This window comes from Astatotilapia calliptera, chromosome 8 (assembly GCF_964374335.1).
Source record: "Astatotilapia calliptera chromosome 8, fAstCal68.1, whole genome shotgun sequence".
Lineage (NCBI taxonomy): Eukaryota > Metazoa > Chordata > Actinopteri > Cichliformes > Cichlidae > Astatotilapia > Astatotilapia calliptera.
This window is the reverse complement of record NC_137429.1, coordinates 7,529,595-7,556,912: the sequence shown is the minus strand read 5'-3', so window position 1 is coordinate 7,556,912 and position 27,318 is coordinate 7,529,595. Positions and strand designations below refer to the sequence as shown.

The following is a 27,318-nucleotide window of genomic DNA, read 5'->3' as shown; positions in this document are numbered from 1 at the left end:
CTAAATAAACTCTAAATGCATTTAGGACGTTTTTTTTTACTCACTTTATGTCTCTTCCACGATGTTATTTCTCTCTCCAACAATGTAGGTTACAATTAGATTAGCATGACCAATTATGCAAATTAGACGATGACGTCATTTAGCGACTTCTAGCGACTTTTAGGACAACCAATAGCAATTTTCCTTACTGAGGAGTTGGCAACACTGATCTATGGTACTCTATTGGAAATCTGGTGACTCTGGAGGCTATTTGAGTACAGCACACTTAATGTTCAAAAGAAGACGTTTCAGATGACTAGAGAACTAATGGCATGGTGTGTTATCCTGTTTGAAGCTGAAGATGTGGCACACTCTGATCATGGACATGGTCAGCAACAATACTCAGGTAAGCTGTGGTGTTTAAATTATGCTAGGTTGGTGCTAAAAGAATGTTACAGCAGCAGTCTGAAGTTAATAAAGGGCATGGTGGATTCATACCTTCATGCTGAATGCACCTTGCCTTCATCTCAATGTTATAGCAAATTTTAAGACCTGGCCTTTTTTCCAAAACGCTTTCTGTTGTACAATATTGGTGAGCCCATGCAAATTGTAGCCTCAGTTTCCTGTTCTTAGCAGATACGAGTGACACATATATGCTGCTGTAGCTCTTCTGCTTGTTTGATGTGTTGCACATTTATAGAAACTCTTCTGCATCTTTGGTTGTAATGAGTTACTGTTGCCCTTCTGTTAGCTCGCAGCAGTCTGGCCATTCTCCTATGACCTCTGGTAGCAGCAAGGGTTTGTGTAGAGCTCTTTGTATTTAACACGTTTAGGCAGCATTGGCAGCTCTAAGAGGAAATACTTTAGTGTGCTTAGCTGAATTAATTGTTCTTAGCTATAAGTGTTTTCTTATTTGGAGTATTTTTTTTCTTTTTTGGGAGGATTTAACCGTTAGATTAGGTATTTGATAAAATACACATTAAATGCCAATGAAGATCCATCCATCCATGCATAAACACTTATACAAAACAGGGATTATTGGTATGAAATTATATGAAATTATAGTACACTGGATGTTGTCACCTATCACAGTAAGCTGGCAAAGTCTTCACATGCCATAGCTTCACATTGCCTCTCTGACATTATACATCCTGTCTGTTACTACTGGAAAACGGACAAACAATCCCTTTCAGTTTCCTCTTAGCGTTTCCTGCTGTCAGCTGAGGGGTCCAGGCAACACCCTTTTCTTCACCCCTCTTGGATTTAACCTCAGCAGGGTGGACCGAGTCAGCTTCCTTCCCCATAAAGTGGCTTTTAGGAGGAAGGGCTGTGGTGGTGTTGGAGAGGGGGTTGGGTTGGAAAGGCATATTTATGTTTTCATCTTCACCCTGGAAAGAGAGGAAAGGAGCCATTGCATGCATATTCCCTCTTGCTCACTCTTTCTCTCTGAATGAAAATCCTGGGGTGGGGTTGCGAATGATTTTGCAACAAAATGCAGGGGAGGAAATGAACTGGACGGTACTTTACTACTATATCATGTGCACCTCCCTTTCCCCTCTAGTGTTTATTTTTTTGGAAGATGTTTTGTGTATTTGTGTGTGTGGTTAAAGATATCCCGAGGAAGGGTTTCTAGTTTGTGGTCATAGCTCCAGGATTTGGGGGTTATATTCCTGAAACCCTTCATAAAATTTGTCCAACACAGACAAGCTCAATATCCAGCAGGAAATGACCTCACTGTTGCCAGCTCCCATCCTACATCCAGTATGGCTGATGTGTTAATTGTCACTGAGTCATGACTGCCAAATACTTCAGAAATTTCCTGTGTCGATAAAGCTGATTCATTTTTGTGGTACGATATTGTACAATAAAAAGCAAGATCGTAAGATAGTTAGTCACTCTTGTACAAATATATGACAGAATAAAAGGATACAAGCTCATATGACGCCAAAGTAAGGAATTAATTGAAAGGTCAAGAAGTGTCTCCACTATATCAAATTCCTACAATGAATAAAGGCCACCATCTCTACTTCTGTAATCTTAAATATTGATATCCTACATGAACTGGCATTTCGAAACTCCCGAGGCTTACCGATCTTTTTTTCACATATTACATTTTGGAGCTTTGCTTGAGAATTTGGGCCATAATGCTAGTAGAGATTTCCTGTCGGATGCAGAAAATGAAAAATGAGTACTTCTGACTATTTAAAGGTCTGATTCACAACAACATTTACTTTACAAACCAAGCAAGCCTCATGTTGACTGGCAGTGGTTATAGCCACCAGCACAATAATGAGCCATTAAGCCAGCCATTCACAAACCTCAGTCACTATAGCCATGCATCACCAGCAGACTGTTAGTTTTCTTTTTACTTTTTTTGCACAATTTGTCCTTGAAGCGGAGAAATGCGCAGCCATTAAGTGTACAAGTTTTAGACACTGGAAAGTTGGTGCAGAGCATTAAATCTTTCAGACTTGCCCTGTTTTTCATTAACCTGACAGCACCCTGATTACTTTTTAATAGTCTCAACACAGGATAAGTGTGTTTGTACAAAACTGCATAAAAATACAGACATTTACATGATTACCACATACTGATGTCAGAAAGAAACAACTATAAAAGAAACCTTGGACTTGTGTAGCCTTTTGCTCGACATAGAAACTTGGAAATGACAAATGGAGTATGAGGACAGAGTATGCAGACTGGCAAGGGAGTATGAGAGGCAAGAAGAGGCCATTCAGATGGTGGAAAGACATGCAGGAAGCTCAGAATATCTCCTTTAGAGAATATTTGATGGGGGTGTGGCTTCCACCACCACCTCCACCACTGGAGGTGGTGGTGGAAGCCACACACCTAATAGGCAGCTAAGAGGCAGCTCCTTCATACCGTCAATAGTCAGTCCTAACAACACATTACACATCAATCGATTTAAACACTCTATTGTAAGTAGGCCTACTGTCCAGTCTTGAAAACATCAGGTGGACCCTGGCTCGCCATTAATCCTGAATGTTGGAATAAAGCTCTCAATATTAATGTCAGACTAACCTCCAAGTTGCTGATGAAGACAGGAATGTTTCATATTCCATGTTGAAAGTGGTTTAAGTTTAGCATTTAAGTGAATTTAAATGTAATTTAATTGTAGCAACACTTATGGATGTCAATATTTCGCTGCTTAACTATAATATTTGACAGCATAGAGAATGTTTCAGAAGGCCGCTAAACCACAAAGAGATTCAGAGAGTGACGATCAACTTCCTTCCTCGTATCCAGGAATTTTCTGTCGAGCATGCAAATGGCCAAGAAGTTTTCACAAGGACCACACACAGTGTAATACAGCACCTCCTTTTTAGGTAACGGGTTTATTTACATAGGCACTATATGTATCAACCACCTCAAAAAAGGAAAAACCAAATACATGTGCAAATAATTACTTTCATATGCTTGCAAACTATTTAAATTGTTGAGGCGTTTTGTCTGTGAAGACTATGAAGCATTTCTAGAAAAACAGGCAAACAATCCCTCCTCATAGATTGCACGAGGATTCAGCTCAGAACCTCAGTAGCAGAAATTCACTTTCTCCCGTGCTGTTTCCCACCTGCTTCTAAAACATCTGACGTCATCCCAGAACTGTCAGATGTAAAGAGTATGTGAGTGATGCAGAAAAACAGCATGACTCTGCCCATTTTTCACCCTGTGCTTTACGCTGTGCACACAGAGAAAAACAGAGATACTAAAATAACACATGCAGAACTTACACAAACTTATAGTGATCACTAAACCCTCCTGCTCGTATAGCATTGCATATCAAAAAACATATTTACTTTTTTTTGGCGTGTTTTACATTGACTTAAAATCCAGATTAATTCATGTAGCTCATGTAGGACTTACTAATTGTAACTCAGCAAATAGGAATTAAATTGATATGATGAAATTCCACCTTCTGTAAAGTTCTGTTGTTCTGTAAGCTTAAAAGGTTTAAAAGATGGTAAAAACAATAGTAGTGAGTGGATGTGTAAATGTTTTTCCGGACCAACTCCAATCCACTTTGTTGAAGGAGGGACTTGTCATCTCACTTCACCTTCATAAGCATGCACAATTATTTATTCAGCCTCTCTTTTGCAACACTGAAACAATGTTTACCTTTAACTAACTTTAAAAGAGTTACCAGTAGCTGTATTTATGCATCCTATTTTGGAATGATCCTTCTGTTAACTGGACTACAAAGCTTCAGTTCTTGCCTTTTCTTGGAACACACAAAGACAGAACTGTGTTTGACCTTGATTTAGCCGAGTCAGCAACTTGATTTAGCTAACTAAGAGAAAGTATGATATCAGCTTTTGCTAAACTTGCAGACTGATTTTGCCCCACATCCTCCACAGTGTTGTCTTGCTATTAAGGTCAGTTTTCAAAACCAGTGGAGACATGAGGAATGACAAAGTTGAATATTAACTTTTTAAATTATCTCATAAAACGTCTGGCAGTTCGTATCTCGCTCAGGCCGCTTATTGAAGCAAAACAAGGATAATGTGTCCTTTACTTCCATCAATATTATCTTTAGGCTAATAGAAACTTTGATATCATTGTGGCCTATCACATCGCCCGTGTACCCCTAGACAAACTGATTCAGTTGTTTTAAGTGTAGGTGTAGATATGACCCTTGACTTCAAAAACACATCTTGCGCAGCAACCGAATGATGTGTCTACATGTGAGGCATACTTACATAAACCCAGGATAGCCTTTCAGCGGCTGTAAATACACAACCATGCAAGTGTAAATCATGGTGTATCTTACTGTAGCAGTGACCCGTCTGATATCTTGTTGAACGGTTGCCTTGACACATGCACATGCAAGCACACGATAAATGCAAATACACATGGATAGACATGGCTATGGAGCTTGTGGCTGTGCAAACCACACAGTGAACTTTAGACATGTTTTGAGGGGTGTATTTATAAATGGCGAGCCCACCCAGCCTGGCATGCTTCAGATGCTTTGGGTGTTACCAGAACTGGCACCAATAAAGGACAGCAGCATTCCTGAAGCTCTCAACACTGGAGGCAAAAGGGCCAACTATAGCAATATTTGGGGTTCTTTATGGTCTGATACACAAGGTTTCACACACTAGTTGGAGGAATTTGTCATCCTATTCAAATCAACACTTTTTGTTGGAAAAGGTCACTCGGGGCATTTTAAGTGACTGGGCGTGTCTGCAGCGTTGACTGATCTGAGTGTATGTCAGGTCACAAGGGCAGGATCATCCTATTTAGCATGTCCAGAAAATAGCTGCTCTCTCTCATGCGCAGCCCTCTCTGTTCTAACACAAACACACACTAAGCAGACTTGGGTGGAAGTCTCCAAACCCTAACCCCGTGCAAACTTTCCATTCTCCAATCTGTGGTTTAAAATAAAAAAACATCTACTAGCTTGTTTTTGGTACGCGACACTACATCAAATAACACACAAATAAATTACAACAGCTTTAAGATTAACAATTTGAAACCACATATGAGAACGTGAGAGCAGAAACTGAAATGTTGTGGCTTGTGATTGCCTGAGCTGTGAGTCATAAGGACTTTTTTCTTTTTTTTTTTTTAAGGTCAAATTAAGTTTTTCTTCTGTTCTAAATCAGATTATGCTACCAGATCAATCCTAATAACAATAATCATAATCAGATATTAATATTAAAAAAAAATCACATTTCATCTACGTCATTATGCATATATCCAAACTTAGCTATGGATCTACCTTCATATTTATGAGCGAGAGTTATAATATTGATCTTCTCATTAAACTCTTGGCAGGAACATGGATAATGTCAAAATATATTTCTCCAATTATTTTGAACTAATTGTCAAAATTACATCTCAGTGCAAAACTGAAACCCCTTCTGTGTCAGTAGGGCACAGACCATTCAGACCAAAACATGGCAGCACATTACAGTAAGTGCCGCCATTTAACCTTAATTACTTTATCACAGACACTGAAAATGTAAATGAGTATATTAAAGTCCTTCCGAATACTCTGCAGGTGATGTTGTAATTGGTGTTGTAAAACCTAAGGGGAAATAATTTTGCTTTATAGGCTGAGAGAAGATGCCTTAAGTCAAAAGAGTGCAGCAAAGAAAAGCAAACGGTGGATCTCAGAGTACAAATGCCCACAGAGAGTTGCGGTGGCCAACAAAAAAGGAAGAAAAAGAAAGATGGAGGTAGCAAAGATCATCACAAACCCCTCAATGTGAGACAGACTAGTCAATGTGATTCTGATTCTGTCTACAAAGGGAATCATACTTGAGAGCCTTATTTATTATTTTTGCGTCTGTACATATAGAAACCTATCCAGTTTAAATGATGATACAAACCCTTGCATTAACGTCATTTCAGATTAACGCTGACAGCACTAGTGGGAACACAATGAATATGACTGCACATTTACGCCGACATCATCCTAGTGCAAAGACAAGTGGAAGCAGACAAAAACAACAAGCACGCATGCTACAAACTTTACCCGAGTCATTTAGACAGCCGTTAGCACATGATTCTCCTTATGAGAGTATACCCCAGAAGAAGCGGATAGTATAGCTTTTATTTTGGAAAGAGCCATTTCTCTGTAATAAACTCTCTTTTCTAAAGATGAGTGATTTCTCGATCAACTAGATTAATTATTTTATCCCTTTGTTGTTTCAGCAACATTAAATTTAAAAACTGTACGTTTGAGTTAAAATATATATTTATAATTTTAATAAATGACAAATTAAAAAAGCATGAACATTTTTTGTATCGAAAAAATATCGAACCGTGACACCAAAGTATCGAACCGAACCGAACCGTGAATTTTGTGTACCGTTGCACCCCTAGTAGACAGTATGATTTACAAGTTCAGTTCATTTCAATTCATATAGTGCCAACTCACAATAACAGTTGCCACTATATGGCACTTCATTTTGTAAGTTTGGCGGGTTTTTTTTGTTTTGTTTTTTGTCTACAGTAATAGAAAGAAAGCATCAACAATCAGACCAATGATCAACCATCTGGAAAGCACAAGTTGGATTAAACTCCCTTTTAACAGGTAGAAGTCTCCAACAGAACCAGGATCAAGAAGTGGTTCCAATTTGCTGTGACCAGTTGGGTTCCTTCAAATGTATCATTTATCAGTCAGTTAGCTACACACATTTCTACAGAACCAAAAGGAAAAACCAGAAAAACACACAAAACAGCTAAAAGGAAAAATTTCTCTGTAAAAAGAATAGAGCCAACAGATTTTGGTTGTTATGAAGACTTGGAGTTTTAATTGTTGTTATCAAGCCAATTAAAGTACTTTAAGGAGCTTTGAAACCATGTGGTTATGCTTTGACTAAAAACCTAGAACTATATTTGTAGCTTCCTCACTTCAGGAACACAATGCTTATATTAAAAGTGAATGTGTAAATATGTGAGTAGTCAAGGATATGGCCCATTTTGAAATTATATTCTGTATGCAGAGTCTAGGCTCAGGAAATTAGATTTTAGGAAGCAGATACTCTTTATTCTTTTTTCTTGAACTTGTCCAGAAGAGCGTCAGCAAGTTCAGGTCACAAGTAATAGAATAGAATAGAATTAGAATAGAATTCAACTTTATTGTCATTGCACATGCACAGGTACAGGGCAACGAAATGCAGTTTGCATCCATCCAGAAGTGCTTTAGTGATATAGATATATTACAATATATATTAGCAATAATATAGATATGTGAGTATATTACAGAAATGGGTCTATTATGGTATGTTATAATGTACACGGTATGAAGTATGTTGTGAATATTCTATAACTATAAGTATGTACAGGCTATGAACAGGATATAAATATGAAAAACTATACAGAATATGAAATAAATAACTTTACAGAAATCTGAGATATACAGCTATACAGAAATGTGAACTATGCAAGTTGTAAACAGTTGTAGGATTAAAAATTATCGAATGTACAGAATGATTATTTACACAGAGCTATACAGTAGTGCAGTTAAGATAAGTGAGGGTGTAGATAGTTTCTACAGAGGCTATATAAAGTGCTAGTGGTTGTGAGTGGTGGTTCAGTCCATGTTATTATTGTGTTTGAGGGTACAGTTGTCCATTGTGGGTGTGTGTATGTTCAGTCCATGAGTTTAACGTGGGTCAGATGTCAGGAGGCAGAGTTCAGGAGTCTGACAGCTGTGGGGAAGAAGCTGTTCCGGTACCTGGTGGTCTTAGTCCGGAGGCTCCTGTGGCGCCTCCCAGAGGGCAGGAGGGTGAAGAGTCCATGTGATGGGTGACTGGGGTCTTTGATGATTTTCCCAGCCCTTTTCAGACACCGCTTCCTGTAGATGTCTTTTATGGCAGGAAGTGGTGCTCCGGCGATGCGCTGGGCAGTTTTCACGACCCTCTGCAACGCCTTCCGGTCCGAGGCAGAGCAGTTCCCGTACCAGACTGTTATACAGTTGGTCAGGATGCTCTCGATGGTGCAGCGATAGAAGTTCACCAGGATGTCTGAGGACAGGTGGTTCTTCCTCAGAGTCCTCAAGAAGAAGAGGCGCTGGTGAGCCTTCTTGACCAGCTTGGAGCAGTTGGTCGTCCAGGTGAGATCCTCGGAGATGTGGACTCCCAGGAACTTGAAGCTGCTCACACGCTCCACAGCCGTCCCCTTAATGTGGATGGGTGGATGTGGCTCAGCATTCCTCCTGTAGTCCACGATGAGCTCCTTGGTCTTCTCGGTGTTAAGCAGCAGGTTGTTTCTGTCGCACCACTCAGCCAGACGATCCACCTCCTCCCTGTAGGCGGCCTCATCGTTGTCACTGATGAGGCCAATCACCGTGGTGTCATCTGCAAACTTAATGATGGTGTTGGAACCATCAGCAGGTCTGCAGTCGTGGGTGAAGAGGGAGTAGAGGAAAGGGCTCATCACACAGCCTTGTGGTACACCGGTGTTCATCGTGATTGTAGATGAGCAGCGGTTATCCAGCCGGACATGTTGGGGGCGGTTGGTCAGGAAGTCCAGTAACCATTTGCAGATGAGGGAACTGATACCCAGGTCTGTCAGTTTCCTGATGAGTTGTGAGGGGTGCATCATAATAAGCTCATTTATAATATAGATGCAACCAGACTCTACTGCAGGAGAATGCATGAGTAGACGAGGATAGGAAGCACTAACCTGTGCAAAAACCATAATCACTAACTATAATCAGGTGAAGAATGGGTGCTACTCTCTTGTGGGTTTCTAAAAATGAAGAGAAACCACTTCATTACAGTGAAGGAAGGGAGAAAATTTATATTTTAACTACTTGGAACTTTGAAATTGTGTTAGCCTTTGTGGGAAAGTTGCATTCTTTGTAGCGGTGAGCTGCTGCCCTGTCTGCTCCTCATTACTGCTTTAATGATAGGCCAGGTAACTGAAGCAGAACCAGCTTCAAAAATTCAACTTCTGTGTTTGCTTTTCTATATTTGCCGTCTTCCTTATTCCCTTCCACTCTCTCCATTTTACTGCTTTTTTATTTATCAAGTAATTTTTTCTCCATTTCCTTCCATTTACCACGCCTGTTATTAACATCTTTTGGCATAAAGCCTCAAGACAAAAATTTCAGACAGCGCCATTCTTATCGGAAACAGCTTGTTAGGTGTGAAGCCCCTTTGCTGTGTGCCACACACCTAGTTACAGCCTGCCTACATTACGTAAAATATTTGGATGAAACTGCTGGAAACTGCGGCATCAAACAAAGCCTACACTGTTCTGCTCACACAGACACAAGGGTGGCGACAAAGAGCACCAAACATAGCGTGTGATGGGATGCAGTGTATGGACATTCGCTTGAATCCTCTTATTTCTCCCTCCACAGTTTACTACGTGCATTCTCTCAGTTAAGGAAAATGTCCTTGTTTTACCATGTCTCCTCCTCACTCTTGGACATTTCCTCTGTTTCTCCTTTCTCTACTTGCCTTATAGTGTTCTTTCAGCCTCTTATGCTGAATCATTTTCATACTGGCTTTCAAATTTTTTATATGCCCTTCTGCTAAATTCACAAGCTCATCAACCCTCTTCAAGACAGACAGATGCCCTCCATTTAGCCTCCCTCGTTCTGCAGTTTCTCCGGAGAGCAATTTTCTAAAAAGCTCTTAAAGGTTCTTCCTGTCTGTAAAGCTCACAGCAGCCACTCCCACAGGATGGATTCTGGTCTGCGGATGAAGAAGAAATGTTTGTAAATATACCTTACATCACAGTTGCTTCATGCTGAAATGTCATTAATTCTCACTGATATAACTTGTTAATAACCAGAGTGGGAGGGCGGTATGATATCATTTTGGACGGTGGGGGATTATTGATTGCGCTCGTCTATTTCTTTCATCACTGCAGGCAGGTAGTGAAAATTTCAGTTTGTCACACGTAACAGGTCTTTGTTTGTCTTTGCAGACAGCAGGCATTGAGCTGCAAAAAACCCTACACCTAATAAACAGTAAAGTAGCACTTCTGTCATGCAGGCATTCACTTATGCAACAGTTCCCTGTCTGCAGACCTTCTAAGGACAAGAGGAGACAATGCAATTTATTTCCTTTGCTGGTGCTGTTATTATGATTATGTTTCTGTGCACAGATCCAGTTCTCACTAGGATTGCTGAGCTCTAAGATTTCACAGCTGTACTGTCTGGTTGTGAGCAGTTGTAAGCTGAGGGAAACAGTATGACGGAAACACATCTGAATGTGTGCATGTCTAAATATATACATGTGGTAAATGAAAATAGTCCAGTTCCCACTGGCTTAGAAATCCTGAAGATAACCAATATTATATTTACAGAAAATTCTCTGTGCACACTATATGTACCATTGAAAAAAAATCTGTTTACTTTATCATTATGCATGAAAACCAAAATTCATAATTGTAGATATGCATTATATAGGTTATATAATCTATATAATGCATATCTGTGTAAAACCTTTATATCGGCTTCTTTCTCTCCGATCTTTTAGGAGATAAATGAAAAAGAGCTGAGTGCACAAAACATTAAAACTTTGCATATCATTTGTTTGACCCTGAATACTTTGCATGCTTCTGAAAACATGCAGGACTAGTTTTTGATGATGCTTCAGTGATTATACACCTGGTCAGCCAGACAGTTGATCGGATGGAGCTGGCAGAGGTCCGACTTCTCACAAAGTAAGGGACATCACCTTATATTACCCCACCATACTCTCCTACACAGTGAAACAATTGCAAACATCACAGTGATGAAGCTTATGCTCTTTCATATGCAGCTGTCCAGGGGACAGTACGATGAGGTTTTCCACTGCAGGATCAGTGAAATCCCATCCCTAGTGCAGCTGTGCCCTGCTGTCCTCAGTGGCCAGGATCAACAACATAGGCACGTGATGCCCATTCTGGGTAAATGAGAGGAGAGAGAGAGGGAAGGAGGCACTAAAACACTGCTTCTCATGCTGGCTGGGAGCAGCACGCAGTGTGGTAAGAGGTTTTGGGTGGTCACCTTAAACAGTGAGTGAAAAAAACTGCGTTAGATAAGTGCAAGTTCACCGCAGCAGCTTGTTTTACACACAGAACCAGAGCGGGAGAGATGATAGCACTCGTACAGAGAATTAGAGGCATATGGAACTGAAAGAGATACATTTGATTGCTACATCTGGTAAATATGTTTAAATATATCAAATTCTTAACTGTTCAGGTCTGACTTGGTGTAATTGTTTTGGTGCACTACTGAATAAAATTGGTGATCTAAAGTTCGAAAGGTTAAAACAAAAAACAGTAAGTATAGTCGACAGAACAATCAACAAAAAGAAGAGTTAAATACAAAAGGCCTACTAAGAAATCTTATCAGTTACAGACCTTACTTTTGCTGACTTTGTCTCCTACTGAGGTAATTGTGCATTCCCAGCTGCTGCATGCTATCCTCTGTACACACAAGATGAGGGCATATAATTGCCACAGATCCACGAGAGCCAGCAGAGGGCTAACTCACAGCTCTGGGTACTCCTCACGTGGCACATACACCTGACATGGCATCATGTGATGTACACATACTAAAAGAACATCATAATCAAAGTAAGAATGGACTCTAATGGTAGGGGCTAAATATGATACTCAGGGATTTGACAGAGGCTGAAGAAGTGTCCACTTGGAATTCCACTGAGACATTTTTACAGTTCAGCTCTGTGTGCGCTGCCAGAATTGAGAACCATATGGCCATAATTTTCACATGCCTACGCCACTTATAATATCTTGACACCTCTACTGAATGACTGTCATACCAGTGACCCACAGTTTGTCTCTGACACAACCTACAGCGCATCCCAGGGCCCCGAACAAGGTGGGAAAGGCAAAATCTTGTCTAGCAAAATGAAAAGTTCCCACTGCCTCTATTTATGAGACCGTTACGCTGCCAGAAAAGATAAATGAAATTCTCTCAAGTTTGCTGAACATGTTAACAATAGCGGCATTCTACTTCAGTCCAAATTTGGGAAAGAGAGAACAATTTGAAAGCTTGTGAGGAGCTGTCAACCACATGCCTTCGGCATTTTAGACAGAGGGGGAGGGCGCAGAGGTTGGAAAATGCCTCTGAACAAAAAAGCCATGGTTTTAAATGCCTTTCTACGCCTTGTACTGGTAAATCTGAATCTTCCTTGGCCTTTTGTTTGGCCAGTGTAAGCTGTTAGAAAAGAATTCAGACAGGGTTTGTGCAAAAAAACCCAGTAATCTATGGTCAAGCGTGTGATGCTGGCATGGTTGCATGGTGCTTGAATTGATACTGGCACTATAGTGTGCTCAAGTGAGTAGAACTGATTAAAAAGACCACTTGTCAGGTAAATTTCCATGAAGTACACAGTTTAGAAACAACAGAACAGCTGATTACAATATGAACCATGCTTCTGCTCTAATTCTGATTAGACAATCTAAATGCTACCAAAGATGCGTTACAGTACTGTGTGCACCTCACATGAAAACATGCCTTTGAAATCAATCTGATATCTTGCTGGATGCACTTTGACCTTTGGCAGCACTCAAAGACAATGTAAGACAAGGGGGAGTCGGGGCTTTGTACGTGCTGGATGTGTGTGTTTTACATACCTCATATCTCTACTGTTTACGGTACACATACTTGCAAGATTAAAACTGAGTCACTGGAGCATCTTTTTATTAGGTAATGAAAAGGCTGCAGTTTAAAGAGGATGTTTAAAGGAATGAATAAGCTTAGGGGAGTGTTTTAAAAACCATGTGGATGAGAAGGAATTCCAAAGTTTGTTTCAGTAAAGCTATAAACTGTTTCACCTGTTTCAGCTCTCATACTGTGCTTGCGTTTGTAAATTCTGAACTTTATAGAAGAAAAGAAGAAAAGAGCAAAAGCTTAAGGAGGACATGTATGGCCAAGAAGAATATGGGGTCAGTCTGTCTTCAGTTCCACTTGTACAGGTATCTCCTCTTGGAGACAACGGTGTCTGTAAGGCGGCAGATTGTACAACAGAAATGACACAGTCACAGAGTCCATCTGGACTCTGGACCCAGTCGCTCTTCCAACTCTTGTTCTCATGCTGCCAAGGCACAGTGCACAAGTCTCCCATATGCAATGACAGACACCTCTTTGTGTGAGACGACAGACTTTGAGTGATTATAAAAAAGGATAGCTCGAGAACTGCGATAAATGGAACATTTATTATGAGGGATGAATGGAAAAAGGGAGGCAGTGTGACACGGCAGAGGAAAATAATCTAAATGCAACTGGAATTATACTTCCTAAATTCCCTTTTCCCTTTCCTAGCTTTTGGTATTGAATACAGTTTACACATCAGTTAGCCACATGCCTCATTTCACACCTACGCCCCTAAATGGCACTAGCCCGTGGAATGCAGGGTTCTTTGTTCATGATTAAGGTCTACATATTGCTATGACCATTACGTGCATGATAATGAGTCACTGTGTAACCATCTCAAGTTTCTATCATTCATTTTTTCTTCCTGTCTTGCCAAGCTGCAGTTTCCCTAATTTGGGGTAGAGGGCTGAGTGTGAGATTAAAACACACACGCCCAGTCTGAATAATTCAACTCCTGAGTCAGCATGGAAACATTAGACTTCATTCCTCTTCTTAACCATGTAACCAAAAAAACAACTAGAATTACAACCACCAGTCTAACTGTAACCTTATAGAACAGTGGTGACCAATTCACAGAGTGCTGAACTGCTTAAAAAACATATCACCAGTAAAGGTGCATTGCTGTCCTGCAGGTAATGAAAAGTCAAGGAGCTTCACATAAGAAAATCTTAAAGACTGGCTTTGTGTTTTAAAAAGTACACATAAACAGTGCAAAGACTTTAGCATCTACAGCATTAGCACTAAGCTAAAAATACTTCCTCTACATAAATGGCACAGATCTTAATGTTTTGATGTGACAGACAGAGAGGCTGCTTAGTGTTTCCTCTCCAGGCCTCCCCTCGTCTGTCCTGTCCTGCCCTGGCCTGCCCTCTCCTCCGCTCTGCTGAATGCCACACAGTGGCTCCAGTGGAATGTGATGACCACGGATTGAACAAAGCCCTCCATTCATGGCCCCTCGTCCCACTCTGGAAGTTTGCAACTGGGAGCCTTGATCACAGAGTGGGGGATGGCTAGAGTCCATCCACCCCTTGCCCATCCTGTCAGACACACATTGCCCTTCCCTGTACCACCATATGATAGCCAGCCACCACGCAAACCAAATCCATCCATTGCATTTAATTTTCTTTATTTGCAACATTAATTAAAGTAGATAGATATCACTCACAATGAAAACGCTCAAATGCATACTAGGGTACATGTAACCCTCTTAACTTCATCTTTTAAACAGTTAAAAACAAAAGCAGCTTGCAACGTTTCTGCTACAAGTGTTTTATGTGATGTCCTTTTATGACAATGAATAATTATCTGTGCACTTTGGAAAGAAAGCAGATGGCAACAAGTGCAATTCATTTTGTGCCAACCACTAACAGCCATAATGCCTAATGATGATAGATCAGTATTTCCCATCTTAGAATGGGTTGGGTATAAAATAATGTCAACTTTAATGCTTTTTTTTTTGTTACCCAGGACACAAAAATATCTGTTGCCTGGATGTCTGTGCATCTCTGCTTCCTCTGTCTGAGTATCTAATACAATATCCATCTGCCTGCTTTATGGCGAGGACATAGAATGCTCTTTGCTTCAGACAGTTGCAGACATCAGACTGCAGATACAGTAGAAAGTTGCCATGCAACTCCACACAAACATGCACATGGCAAAGAAGCATCTTAATAGGTTTGCATTGCTATGCAACATTTAGCGTACTGAATAAGCTTCACAGATATAGTACAAAATGTACAATAGTATACACAATAGGCATAAATGACACCCTGTCAATATAATATAGAACACCGTTATTTAGTGTAAAGAATAAAAAAAAACAATTCACAAGCTTCAGTAACAACCTTCTATAATACTGTAATAAGATCACGTTCATATTTTATAAGTACATAATACACAAACAGACACACACACTGCAAAATTATATCACCATCTTTGTACTTTGACAAGATAAAAACAACATGAAACATGCAAAAACTTCAAAACATGATAAGTGGAATAAAAAAAAATAAAACTTAATACACTTACATCTAACATACATCTAAATAATACTGACCAAATAATACTGACCACTTGGCAGCATCACATAAAAAAGGGACTATCAAATCTACTAAAAGCCAACTTGAACTCTGTTTTAAGAAGGCCTAGAAATTTTGTTAATATCACTGAAGATATTGGAGACAGGGTGTATTTTCAGGTTTTCAGATTGCAACCATGATTTTTTTACATTTATTTGGGTTATATTTGTATAGAATAGTCACAGTAATGATTATCTTGGGGTGCTGAGATGAAAGAATAGCATAGAAACTAAATTAAATTGCAATCAGAGGCTGGATTTCATCTATAGATTTAAAAATTTGTTACATTTTTGACCCACCACTACAAGGAACTGCTTTGACCCCTCAGGTTATAAGAGCCTAAATAATCAACTTCACTCAACATCATGATACCACTGTTACCAAAGAAGACAAACTGGAGGACTCACAATATAGAAGTACAAGGATGAATGTGTATTATGGCTATTAGAAGAAATCATTAGAACACACAGAAACACTTCCTTGGGTGACTACTGACAATCTGTGATAAGCTCAGGAGGCTCCTGTGATTTTCCCACCTGGATGCTCCATTACCACAGTGGGGGATCTCTAATATTGTCATTAGATTTAATGGTTCATTACATCTTCTGTATTGTTCTCCAGGTGTGGCCGCCCTCCTCGTAGAAGGATCCATCTAGAATTCATGAGAGGAAACTGATGCCAGTATAATGGCCTGCATAGTCGGGCATAAAGACAGCTACAAGTCTAGTTTATCTGTTTGACCCAGCAGTCAGGAGTGTAAGCAAATCACAGGAAAGCACCTCATATCAATCTTGCCAATAGAGGAAGCTGTGGTACAACCAGAGGCTTGGACAATTGCCAGGTTGACATCAAAATAGGTGTGGTTTGAAGAAGTGAAAGCACTAGGGGCCCAGGGAGGGAACAGGGAACCTGTGTTTTTTTTTTTTTTTTTTTTTTTTTACTAATTAGGAATGTTTAGAAAACACACCTGACCTCCTCACGTCGTCTATTCTTACCCAATCAAGAGAAGGTCAGTGGTGGAAAGGAAAGGACACGACCTTAAGGGATTGTGTGTGGTGAAAGGGGTGTGTTGCTACATATAGTAAGAAAATAAGAGAACTATCACCAAATTTGTTTGTTTGATATTTCTCTGTGAAAAGTTAAAAAAGTGCCGCAATTATCCGCTCTGGTTGTGAACAGATTATAAGGATGCTGTAGCATTGTTATAAACTTTGCAGGACATAGTTACAAAATGTCTCAGATGTGCAGTTGGTTGTGGTTGTCCACACTCAAGCAGAAGGATCAAGTTCTTATTTTGTATCTCCAGCTATTTTGGTTGTCGGGTGTTTGAAGGAGGACACTGGTATCTGCACAGCTTATTAAAACCGATCTCTGAATTCGGAGCACCGGAGCATTGTATGTCTTCCAGTATTAATGTTGCAAAAGAAATAATATCAAAGTACATGTCTACATGTGTGAAGCAGTGAACGCTGACTGCAGGTTCCGTGTATTTTTCTACCTGTCCAGTCCAATTTGACAATTCACTGCCACTTTCATTGCAGCCAAAATGAGAAAAATTCAAGGCTTGGACACCTCTGCCAAACCACAGAACATAAATTAAAAAAATTATGACACTATAATTTTCCTGCTTGTCATTTTTTCCCCACAGCAATATAGCTTGACTGCTAAATGGCTACTACTATATACCACATAAGAAAAGGAAACTATTTCTTAAAACTTCATACTATGACTCAATTTAGAAGCTCTGTTTTATTAATGGTTTTATACTGCTGAAGATTACAGCCTTCAGTTCTGTATCACTGTACTCTAAGCGGAGTAGACAGCACACTTGCTCCCTCAGACATTTCTACTGTGCAGTAATTAACAACATGCTCTCATGGGCCACATGGCAGGAGTATATATAGGCCCCTCTTACATTGCCTTCATGTTCAGAGGCCAGTGGGGAGCTTCACTAGGAATCGCTTTTCCAGGGGACACTTGCAGTTCTATCCAGGGGAGGAATTTCAAACGCAGGCGCGCTTTTCGTGCTTTTCTGGGGTGTATTTATAGTGGATGAGGTCAGGGCAGTAGAAGCGTGTGGGATGGCCTTCTTCAACCTAGCCATGTTAAGTGATGCCGCAGGCTGCAGGGGTGGAGCAATGGTGCGCCATTCCATTCTAAATCTAAACCTGTATGTTTATGACAATAGTAGCTGAGCACGGGCTGCAAAACTGCACGTGGTGGCCACCAAGACCTTTCCAGTTATAAAGTGGGCAGGTCTTGGAGGAGGTTCCAGGGCAGGACATATAAACCTGCAAGCCAATCACAAATTCTTCATTAATGAGTTTGAGATTTCATTATGTGATCTCTAAAGTGGGGTTTGATGGATTTGTTTGTTTTTTTACTTAAAGAAAAACATGTCAAAAAAAATTTGTTCCCAAAAAACAAATATTAATTAAGCTTGTCAGTACAGTACACCTTAAATACCTGAGTACATAGATCAAATTCAGACTGGACCCTACTTGGGGAGTTACACTAATTTACTTCCAGATTGTAAGGGTACTAACTTCTTTCATGTAATGAGGATAAGCTAACTAAATGATTGCTGCTACAACAGTATTTAACACAGCATTCATACATAAAGGGACAGCAATATAGATGTTATTCTCTACAAACATGGAGTTAGAAAACATTCTGTGCTTGAGTCCTACATTATGAGTGTGTAAGTGTCAGTAAGATGGAAAGCTGATCTCACTGAAAGTTGCTGGTTAAGTATTATCATACAGCCAGGGAGGATGAGAAAGCTCTCTTTACCCGCCATAAACTCTGCCAAGTAAAGTTTTAAAATTATTACAACATTAAATAATTAGCAGTAGATTAAATAACATGGTGGTTGGAAAGACCCCAAAATAATCTCATTCAAAGATTTTGTTCAGATCACACTTCTATTGTTAAGACAGAGCTAAATAAATCCTGGTTACACCTTTCCTTGTCCCTGTGGAAACCAGGCTATCATCTGTCCAGCCCTACCCCCTCAGAACAGATTAATGTAAACGATACTCATTTCCAATGGTAGGTAACACAACACAGATTATTATTCTGTGCTACAGGGGTTTGTGTGGACTCTTCCTGCGGCATGAATCATTAAACAAGTAACTGCAATCAATACAGACAGCTTGGTTCTCAGGGTGACGGTGAGCTAATGTGTGCATGCATGGAGACCAACTGAAGTTGACTGCTTTAAAAACAAAGCTCCGATTGCTTCCCTTCTATCGAGGATTTTAATGACAAATGGCTTGATTAAGCTACAGAAAGTAATCGATCATCCGTAAATAAATTCTTTAAAAACTGATTGGGGTGTATTTTGAATGTTTATCTTGTTTAATGAAGAAAGAAGAGAACAGGCAGAATGTGGAGAGCTGTAAGTTATCAGTGAATTAAAAAAAAAATCACAGTTCATGGTGCTGAGGGTTTATAATATAGGCATCTATTTGCTGTGTTGTTTTCACTGCATTTTACTTTTCCACTTTAACTGTGTTCCTGATAAGCTGTGCCTGTATTGGTTGAAAAGTGGACTGGAACTTTGTAAAGTCACAGGAGGTCAGTAGGATTTTATAAAGAAATCTAATAAGAAGAAACATTACAAACACCAAAGTTACATCTGTCCTGTGGACACATTTTGTAACACTGGTGCATTTACTAGTCCAAAGAAAAGCACCTGGTCACTATTAATCTGAAAATCCTTGGCACAGTGTTGCAGTAACCCATGGCAACTGCTTCTGTGTCAACAGAAATCTTGAACAAGGCCAGCTGCTGCTGTCCAGGACTGTGCAACACCATTGGTTGGCTGAATGAATGACTTGCTAACTTTTCTATTATGCATGCCAGTTTACCTTTAGTGCGTTCTTGAGCTCATTCTCAGGTAAACAGAGCTGAGAGGCAGCTGGTCACAAGACACTGTCGAGCAACTGACAAGCGTTCATCTTGGTAAGGCAGTTCTTTGTCTACTTTGATGCTTCACCTTAGTTCTGATTTTATTTTCCACCTTCTTACTCTAATGAGCCATCTAAACACGTTTTCTTTGTATACTTAACCAACCTACAGAGTTTGTAAACTGCTTTAAATGTCTGATCCAGGTAGCTAATATGAATATGTAAAATATTCAAATCAGTTTGAGAACTTTTTTTCTTTACTTTGACTCAGGACCAGTAGTACCACTTTGAACCCTTGCAGGCTTCGAAAAATGGAGTTGATTGGATCCACTCTGACAGCAACATACGCTCGGCCAAAAAGCAGCCACTTTCTCCCTGCCATCTCCACTATGGCATCCAGCTATCGAAACCCCCAGGCAGCCCTGGTCATGAATCCCAATGCCAGTCTGTGGAGGACAAACAGCTATTACAAGAGCAACAGCACTATCCCATCCCCTTCCATACAACGAGAGAATTTAGATTTGGTTCGTGCCAAGACGGTGTTGTACCCATCCAACAGGAGTGCGCTGACCACCCGCTACACTCCAGATGACTGGTACAAGTCCAACCACAACAACTACAGGGAATCCGAGTCTTCCCGGAAAAGCGCAGAGAGACTAAGAAGAGACACCATCAGGCTGATGCAGGATAAAGAGCAACTTACCAGACGAACCCAGGAGAATACCAGCAAGAACATAGGAGAAAGGCTCAATGACATTGTCTTTTGGAAGTCTGAGCTGAGCCATGAGATCGACAACATGGTGACAGAGATAGCAGCTCTTAATGAGGTCAAAAGGAGGCTAGAGAGAGCCTTGGCAGAGACTGAAGGGCCCCTTCAGGTGAGGCTGGAAGGAATATGTTTCAATGAGCTACTTTGAATTTTTTTTTCACGGATGCACACTAATTTTGAGTGATATTATTTGAACATTTAGCTTGATATTTTTTATTTGTTTGAGAGAAAACATGACATAACACTGGTCATACTAAGACTGAGTGCACGCATATTATCAATCATCCATATTATGCCAGTTTTAAAGCAGTCGTCTGTTTGGTTGTAGAGACAGTTTTTGCATGATCCCTTGCAACCCTTCAAAATGACGGTGCTTTCACTGGGTCAGTCCCATAAATAGGTCATCCTAGTGCCCTGTTCGAATGACCATAGTCCCCCTGAGAGAGTTAACTTGATCTGGCTTTATATCTGATGACAGGGACACCTTTCTAGACCAATATCATGTAGCATGAGACTTTCTTAGAAACTTCTCCAGGTGACTGAAATTGGAGTATGATCCAAACATGTTGCAGAACTTAGTATATGCACACCTTGATATTGATATAAATTGTGTTTTTCTTTACAATCATATTATATCCCCATCTTTTGGAGTGTCACAATCACTGTTAAATAAAGAAAATGTTCTTTATGGATTTACCATTGCATCTTGCTTTAGTCAAAATAAAATTTTGCTAACAGGTGTCTCAAGAGTGTCTGTACCACAGAGAGCGGCGGATGTCCATTGACCTGGTACACGATGACGTAGAGAAAGACCTCATAAAGGTAAAATGAAAGATCAGTGTGGTTATATATATATATTTGGGACTCATGAGACCAATATTACTGCAGAAATAAGAAAGTTGTTATATTCTTTCTACCTGTGCTAAAAAAGGAGGTAGAAGTTATAAAGTCATGTCAGGAAAGGATGAGGCGACATCTGGACAGAGCCATTGCTCAGCTAGCGTAAGTCTGACAATCTGACTAAGACTGTGCAGTTTGACATGTGCTCAATTTATAAAAGTTTTCATTTCTGTTTTACGTTATGTGATTCATTAGGTCAAACCGAGCAGCTCAACATGAGTTGGAACGAGATCTGAGTGACAAACTGACAGCGCAGAGGATAGATCAAAGGTGTCACCATTTAAGGAACACATCGGATGGTATTGGCTATTACAGAGGAATTGACAGACTAGACCCTTCGTGAGTATAATTATATATTTGAATATCTGAACAATTCAATTATATTCGATGAAATACTTGATATTGCTGTCCAGAATTTGTTTACGCTTGCATGAAATGATAAATTGTTGTGTCCAGATAAATATATAAAAATGTTAAGCAGTCTTGAAGCATTACTGTATATTGGTGATTTGTTGCAAGTGAGATGTAAATATTTTATCAGGCGATTAAAAGTTAATAGTAATGCCAGGAACATAGTGAAGCTGCACTTACGCACACCAGGGCTACGATATACACTCACTGGTTACTTTATATGGTGCACCTTGCTTTTGCCTTCCAAACTACCTTAATTTGTAGTGCTATTGATTCAACGTGGTGCTTCCAACACACTGAGATCATATTGGATTGACATCTGGTGAGTCTGGAGGCCATTGTTGTGTTCAAGAAACTAGGCTGAGGTGATCGGAGTTTTGTGACATGTGTTATACTGCTGGCAGTATAGACTGACACTCTGTGGACACGGCCAGCAACAATGCTCAGGTAGGCGGTGGTGTTTAACTCAGTTGGTATTAAAGGGCCTCAAAGTGTGGCAAGAAACCAAAACACCATCACCATCAAACTGTTGATATAAGGTAGAAAGGATAAATGCTTTCATATTTTCAAATTCTCACCGTACCATCATGCAGGAGAAGCCAGTTTTCCAGTCTTCTATTGCCCACTTTCAGTGAGACTCTGAGAATGGTAGCCTCAGGTTCCTGTTATTAGCTAACAGGATGGCACCCAGTGTGGTCTTTTGCTGCTGTGGCCCATCTGCTTCAAGGTTCCACATGTCAAGTATTCAGAGATGCTCTTCTGCACACTGTGGTTATAATGCATTATTATTTGAATGAACTTCCTATCAACTTGATGCAGTCTGGCCATTATTCGTGGACCACTGACACTAACAAGGCATTTTCATCTACAAAACTGCCGCTCGCTGGATATTTTCTCTTTCACATGTAATTCTCTGGAATTTCTAGAGTTGGTTGTGCGGAAACATCCGAGTAGATCAGCCCATCCGGCACCAACAACCACACCATGTTCAAAGTCACTTAAATCACCTTTGTTTTCCATTTTGATGCTCGGTTTAAACTTTAGCAGATCATCTTGAAAATGTCTACATTCCTAAATGTACTGAGTTCCCACCATGTGATTGGCTGATTAGTTTTTTGTAACCAGCAATTGAGCAGCACCTAGTAAAGTGGCCAGTGAGTGTAAATGATGACTATAAGTGTCAGCTTTACCATGTTCACCATCTCCCGTTTGAATACTAGCAATTGCTAAAACAAACAAACAAAAACTTTATACAATTTTCCATAATTGTCATTCCCAATAAACATTTAAGTAACCACAACTATTGCAACCTAACAGGGACATGAATGCATGTACCTAAGACTTCAGGGTAAATCTAATGTCTAACTGTACAGTTATACTACAAAAAACCCAAACCATCATATTGTGTTCTTTATACTAGCTCACTTCATTTTTGTACCAGTTTTCATGCATTTTAAGCATTTAGGTTGAAAAGTTTTTCACTAAGAATGGTACCTGAAAGTTTACTAATCATAGTAATTCTTTGTAATAGACTTACTATATAATCTGGTTTATTATGATGGGCCCTTGAAGGTTTTCGTTTGCTAACAAGCCCCTGCCTCTCAAAAGTTTAAGAACAATAACAATGAAATTTGGCTAAAATAGCTAAAAAGTTTTGTGATATCTGAAAAACTCTTTTCCAAATGCATCATGTTCAAAACCAGTGGGAGTGTTGGAACATACTGTAAATGCATCTAACTGTCTCTCTGTCAGAATCTCTCTGCCTGACTCGTGGTCCAAGTTTACAGATGACAACATCCTGCATTCCCAAAGCGAGCGAGCTGCCTCCCACAAGCTCAGGGATGAGATAGAAATCCTGCTGAACGCCACTTCCAATGAAATGTGGAACCAGTTCAACAATGTCAACGTAGCCTTCACCAACCGCATATCAGAAACCGGTGATGCCAAGAACAGCTTGCAAACACACCTGGCTAAGGTCATCACCTTTTCTGCATGGTTTATTTCATAAAAGACAATAATATCTTGATAAGGTTATGTAACGGGGACATTTTTTTTATCACTGTATTTTAATCGTAGTGTAATGAATTACAGCCTGTTCCTAATTTTATTCTTATGTTGGACTTCGTTCTTGATTATTTCACAATGTGAAATAGATTATTAAGAAAAGTGGTTTCAGAGGCAATCACATGGTTTTATTTTAGGAAAAAAAAGAAAAAAATCCATTCCTTTTTTCTTATTGAGTATTTAACTACATTTGCCACTTATTAGGAAGAGATCATGTGTCTGTACAATCCTTTTCCCCGCTTCTTTCTAAAACTCTCTATCTCCATCAGCTGTGCAGATTTGCCCTCTATGGTGGATTATATGGATTATATTTGCAAAACATCCCTGTCAAAGGAGAGGAGCTGTAGTAGTTTGTTCATTGCTTGTGTCACATTCTGCACTTTATCCCATTGATTTCAGGTTGCCATCGAGAGCTGCTGGATAGTTCGAACACTGACAGGAGTGATATGAAGCACAAGGTCTTCAATAAACCTCACTCACTGTTAGCTGTAAAAAGTAGCGATTGGCTGAAATGAAATTATTTCAGATGAGGTTAGACAGAGCAGGCCACTGTGCATGTGTGTGCCTGTGTTCAGCTGACTCAAAGTCTGCAGCTTTGTACATGATCCTTTTTATTGAGATTCTCACATTTTCCCCTCTTTTGGCTTCGGGTCAGCCTTTCCCTTAATTTCCACGCCTAACTCAGCTATGCTTACATGACTGGAACTCTCAGCGGCTGCATCACAATTTGTTGTCTTTTGTCTTTTCATGCAGACTCTACAAGAGATCTTTCAGACTGAGATGCTAATTGAGTCAATAAAGAAGGCTCTCAGAGATAAAGAGTCCCCATTAAAAGTGGCCCAAACGAGGCTGGAGGAGAGGATCCGCAGACCCAACATAGAGCTCTGCAGGGACAATCCACACCACAGGTAGTTTGTTCCACATTTCCAAATCAGATGTGATTTCAGATGTTATTAGATTGTTCCTCCAGACAAAAAGGTTTTGAGTTTCAGTTACTTGCACTAAGGGTGAATAGAGAAAGAAAATCACCAAACCTTCTACATTTGTGCTACAATCAGCAGACACCAGCTGGTCATGGTGAAGGACAAAAAGCTGTCTGGTTTTAGGAGTCAGGAATGGTAAATGGACGGGTTCCCATATGGCGTTTTTCTACTCTGAGTACTCAGAACGCTTTATACACGTTGCCGCATTCACCCATTCACTCCGATTTATACAAGCACTTTTTTCTATGTAAGCACTGTCTGTCTAAGGCTACGTTCACACTGCAGGCAAAAGCACATCAAATCCGACTTTTTTGACCCTATGTATGACAGTTTGAACAGCACAAATCCGATATTTTCAAATCCGACCTGGGTCACTTTCGTATGTGGTGCTGAATCCGATACATATCTGATGTTTTAGAAAGCGACTGCTGTTTGAATGGTCATGTCGCATTAAATCCGTCTTTTACGTCACTGACACAAGACAGACGCCAATTATCAGCGCCAGAGAAGACATTGTGAACGCTTTCTGGCCATCCAGTGTAGATGTCAGTGATACTGTTGGGAAGACAACGTTGGAGAAACGTGAATATTTTATTTGTACTGTATAATCTGCAGATTCTTACAGAAATCTGCAACTATCCTTTGAAGCACCGCTCCTCTCTAAAACAGCAATAAGGATAATTATTAGGCCATATGTAAATAACAAAATAACTTTATAACTTAAAGCAAAATTGGGAAACGTAAAGTCCGAAACAAGTCTTTATATTAAGGGCCATCAGTCAAACAATACTGTTTGCTCTGGGTCTAAACAGAGCGCGTTGTGTATGACGTCGTCTTTTGCACATGCGGGCCGCTTTGAGGGTTCACACTAGAGCGCGTTTGCTGTCACATTTTATTTGTAGTCTGAACAAGCAGACAAAAAAAATCGGATTTGATCAAAAAATCGGAATTGAGCATTAAGACCTGCAGTGTGAACGTAACCTAAGATTCACACACATTCATACTCCAATGGACGTAGGTGACCTGCCTTACCTCCTGAGCCAGAACCACACCTAAGAAGGAAAACTGCTTTCTGGTGGTTGATATAACTAGTAATTATGTGGTAATGCATCTCAGGCTATTTTGCAATGTAGTGTGTGCCTTTTGTATGTTACAAATTACTTCAAGGAGTGAAGAAAATTATGCAAATATACCATTTCTCAATCAAGAATCAAATCATTGACAAAGAATGCACTGATTTCCCTGATTTTAACCAGCTGCTATTTGAACTTTTAACTTAATTTTTAACGTCACTTTTAGTTAATCAACCTCATTGAGTGACAAAGTGTAATACCAGTGAATTACTGCCAAAAATGTTTTTTAACTTTGTCATTTGATACATTTTAGAGGGGTTTGGCCTCTCTGTGGTTTAACTGAACAATAATATAAATTATTACCTTTAATTGCAAATCTCACAATGTCATACTTTGGAAAGTTTCCTTAACTTCTTTCCCTATGCTGCAGATTTGACAGTAAGCAGTCTTTCTCTCTCTAATTATTCAGACTTGTGAGTGAGGTGAGAGAGATCGAGGACACTATTCGGAAACTTCAAGAGAGGCTGATGGAGGCCGAGAACACTCTGCAGACTTTGGTGAAGACCAAAGTATCCCTGGAACATGACCTATCTGTCAAAGCCAATTCACTTTTCCTGGACCAGGAGAAGTGCATGAGTATGCGCAAGAGCTTTCCTAGCATGCCCCGTCTGGTGGGCTACACCTAAAACCAAGTCTTAAAAGGAGGACCATTGGAAGACCAATGGAGTTATTGTTTCTGTAGGTTTGGAGTGGTTTAAATGAAGGTGTGGATGACCTAAATGTAAACACGATGACTTTAAAAGCAGATATGCAGCAGTTTATAAAAAGAAATAAGCAAAAGAATCATATGCAAAGGCAAAAACTTGATATCTACACATATGTTATGCTACTAATGTACTAAATGGCAGAAACTTGTGTTCACACTTGCAACCTATATATTAAAACCTTTAACAGAACTATTTACTGTTTCACACTGACATAGAGATTCTTTATGTTGTATATTAACTGGTCATCTTAAAGGAGCCCTGTTTTAACTATGAATAGATTATGCTGATTTTGTTTGTGACTGTGATAGCACCTGAGGAAAAAAAAGGTACTTATACACTACCAATTGGAGCAAGGTATCTTTATGTATTTAAACACTACCTTAGCGACATGCCTTGAGCCAGTGAAGCACAAACAAGGGCATTAGTAGCACGTGACGACAAACCCCAAACAAAAAGCAGAGAGTTATTTGCACAACACAGTGAGTGACCTAACTGTTATCTTGGACGTGGCATGTACGAAACACTTACTTAAGTAAGTCTGGCACTGAGACTGTAAACATACACCTGTAGTTTGGTTAGCTCTCCTGTAGGACCTGAGCCTCATAACGTCTCATCAGTCTCTTTCTGTCACCCGTGTTCACTGTCCCTCTTGTGCCAGTGTCGGCCTGCTCCTGTGCAAAGATGCTGCCATTTGTATTTGTGTCGAGTATCAGTTTCATTTCATTTTGTTGGTATAGCGAATAGCTTTCTGAGCCTAAGCAAACTTTGGACACACAAGATACAAATGCA

At 39.9% G+C, this 27,318-nt stretch overlaps 1 protein-coding gene across 2 annotated transcripts; it reads left to right on the top strand.

The window, feature by feature from the left end:
• The first annotated feature begins 244 nt into the window (after nucleotides 1–244).
• Nucleotides 245–26,721, top strand: tekt3 (tektin 3). 2 transcript variants are annotated; one of them, XM_026178224.2, is made up of 8 exons: nucleotides 245–385; nucleotides 19,834–20,440; nucleotides 21,070–21,153; nucleotides 21,263–21,333; nucleotides 21,427–21,570; nucleotides 23,395–23,617; nucleotides 24,460–24,614; nucleotides 26,232–26,721. In XM_026178224.2, the coding sequence occupies exons 2-8, from the start codon at nucleotides 19,874–19,876 to the stop codon at nucleotides 26,446–26,448; spliced, it is 1,461 nt and encodes a 486-aa protein (XP_026034009.1). In that variant the 5' UTR covers nucleotides 245–385; nucleotides 19,834–19,873; the 3' UTR covers nucleotides 26,449–26,721. The 2 variants fall into 2 exon arrangements, with proteins under 2 accessions (XP_026034009.1, XP_026034007.1); XM_026178222.2 differs by lacking the exon at nucleotides 245–385 and adding an exon at nucleotides 19,483–19,617.
• Nucleotides 26,722–27,318: the final 597 nt, after the last annotated feature.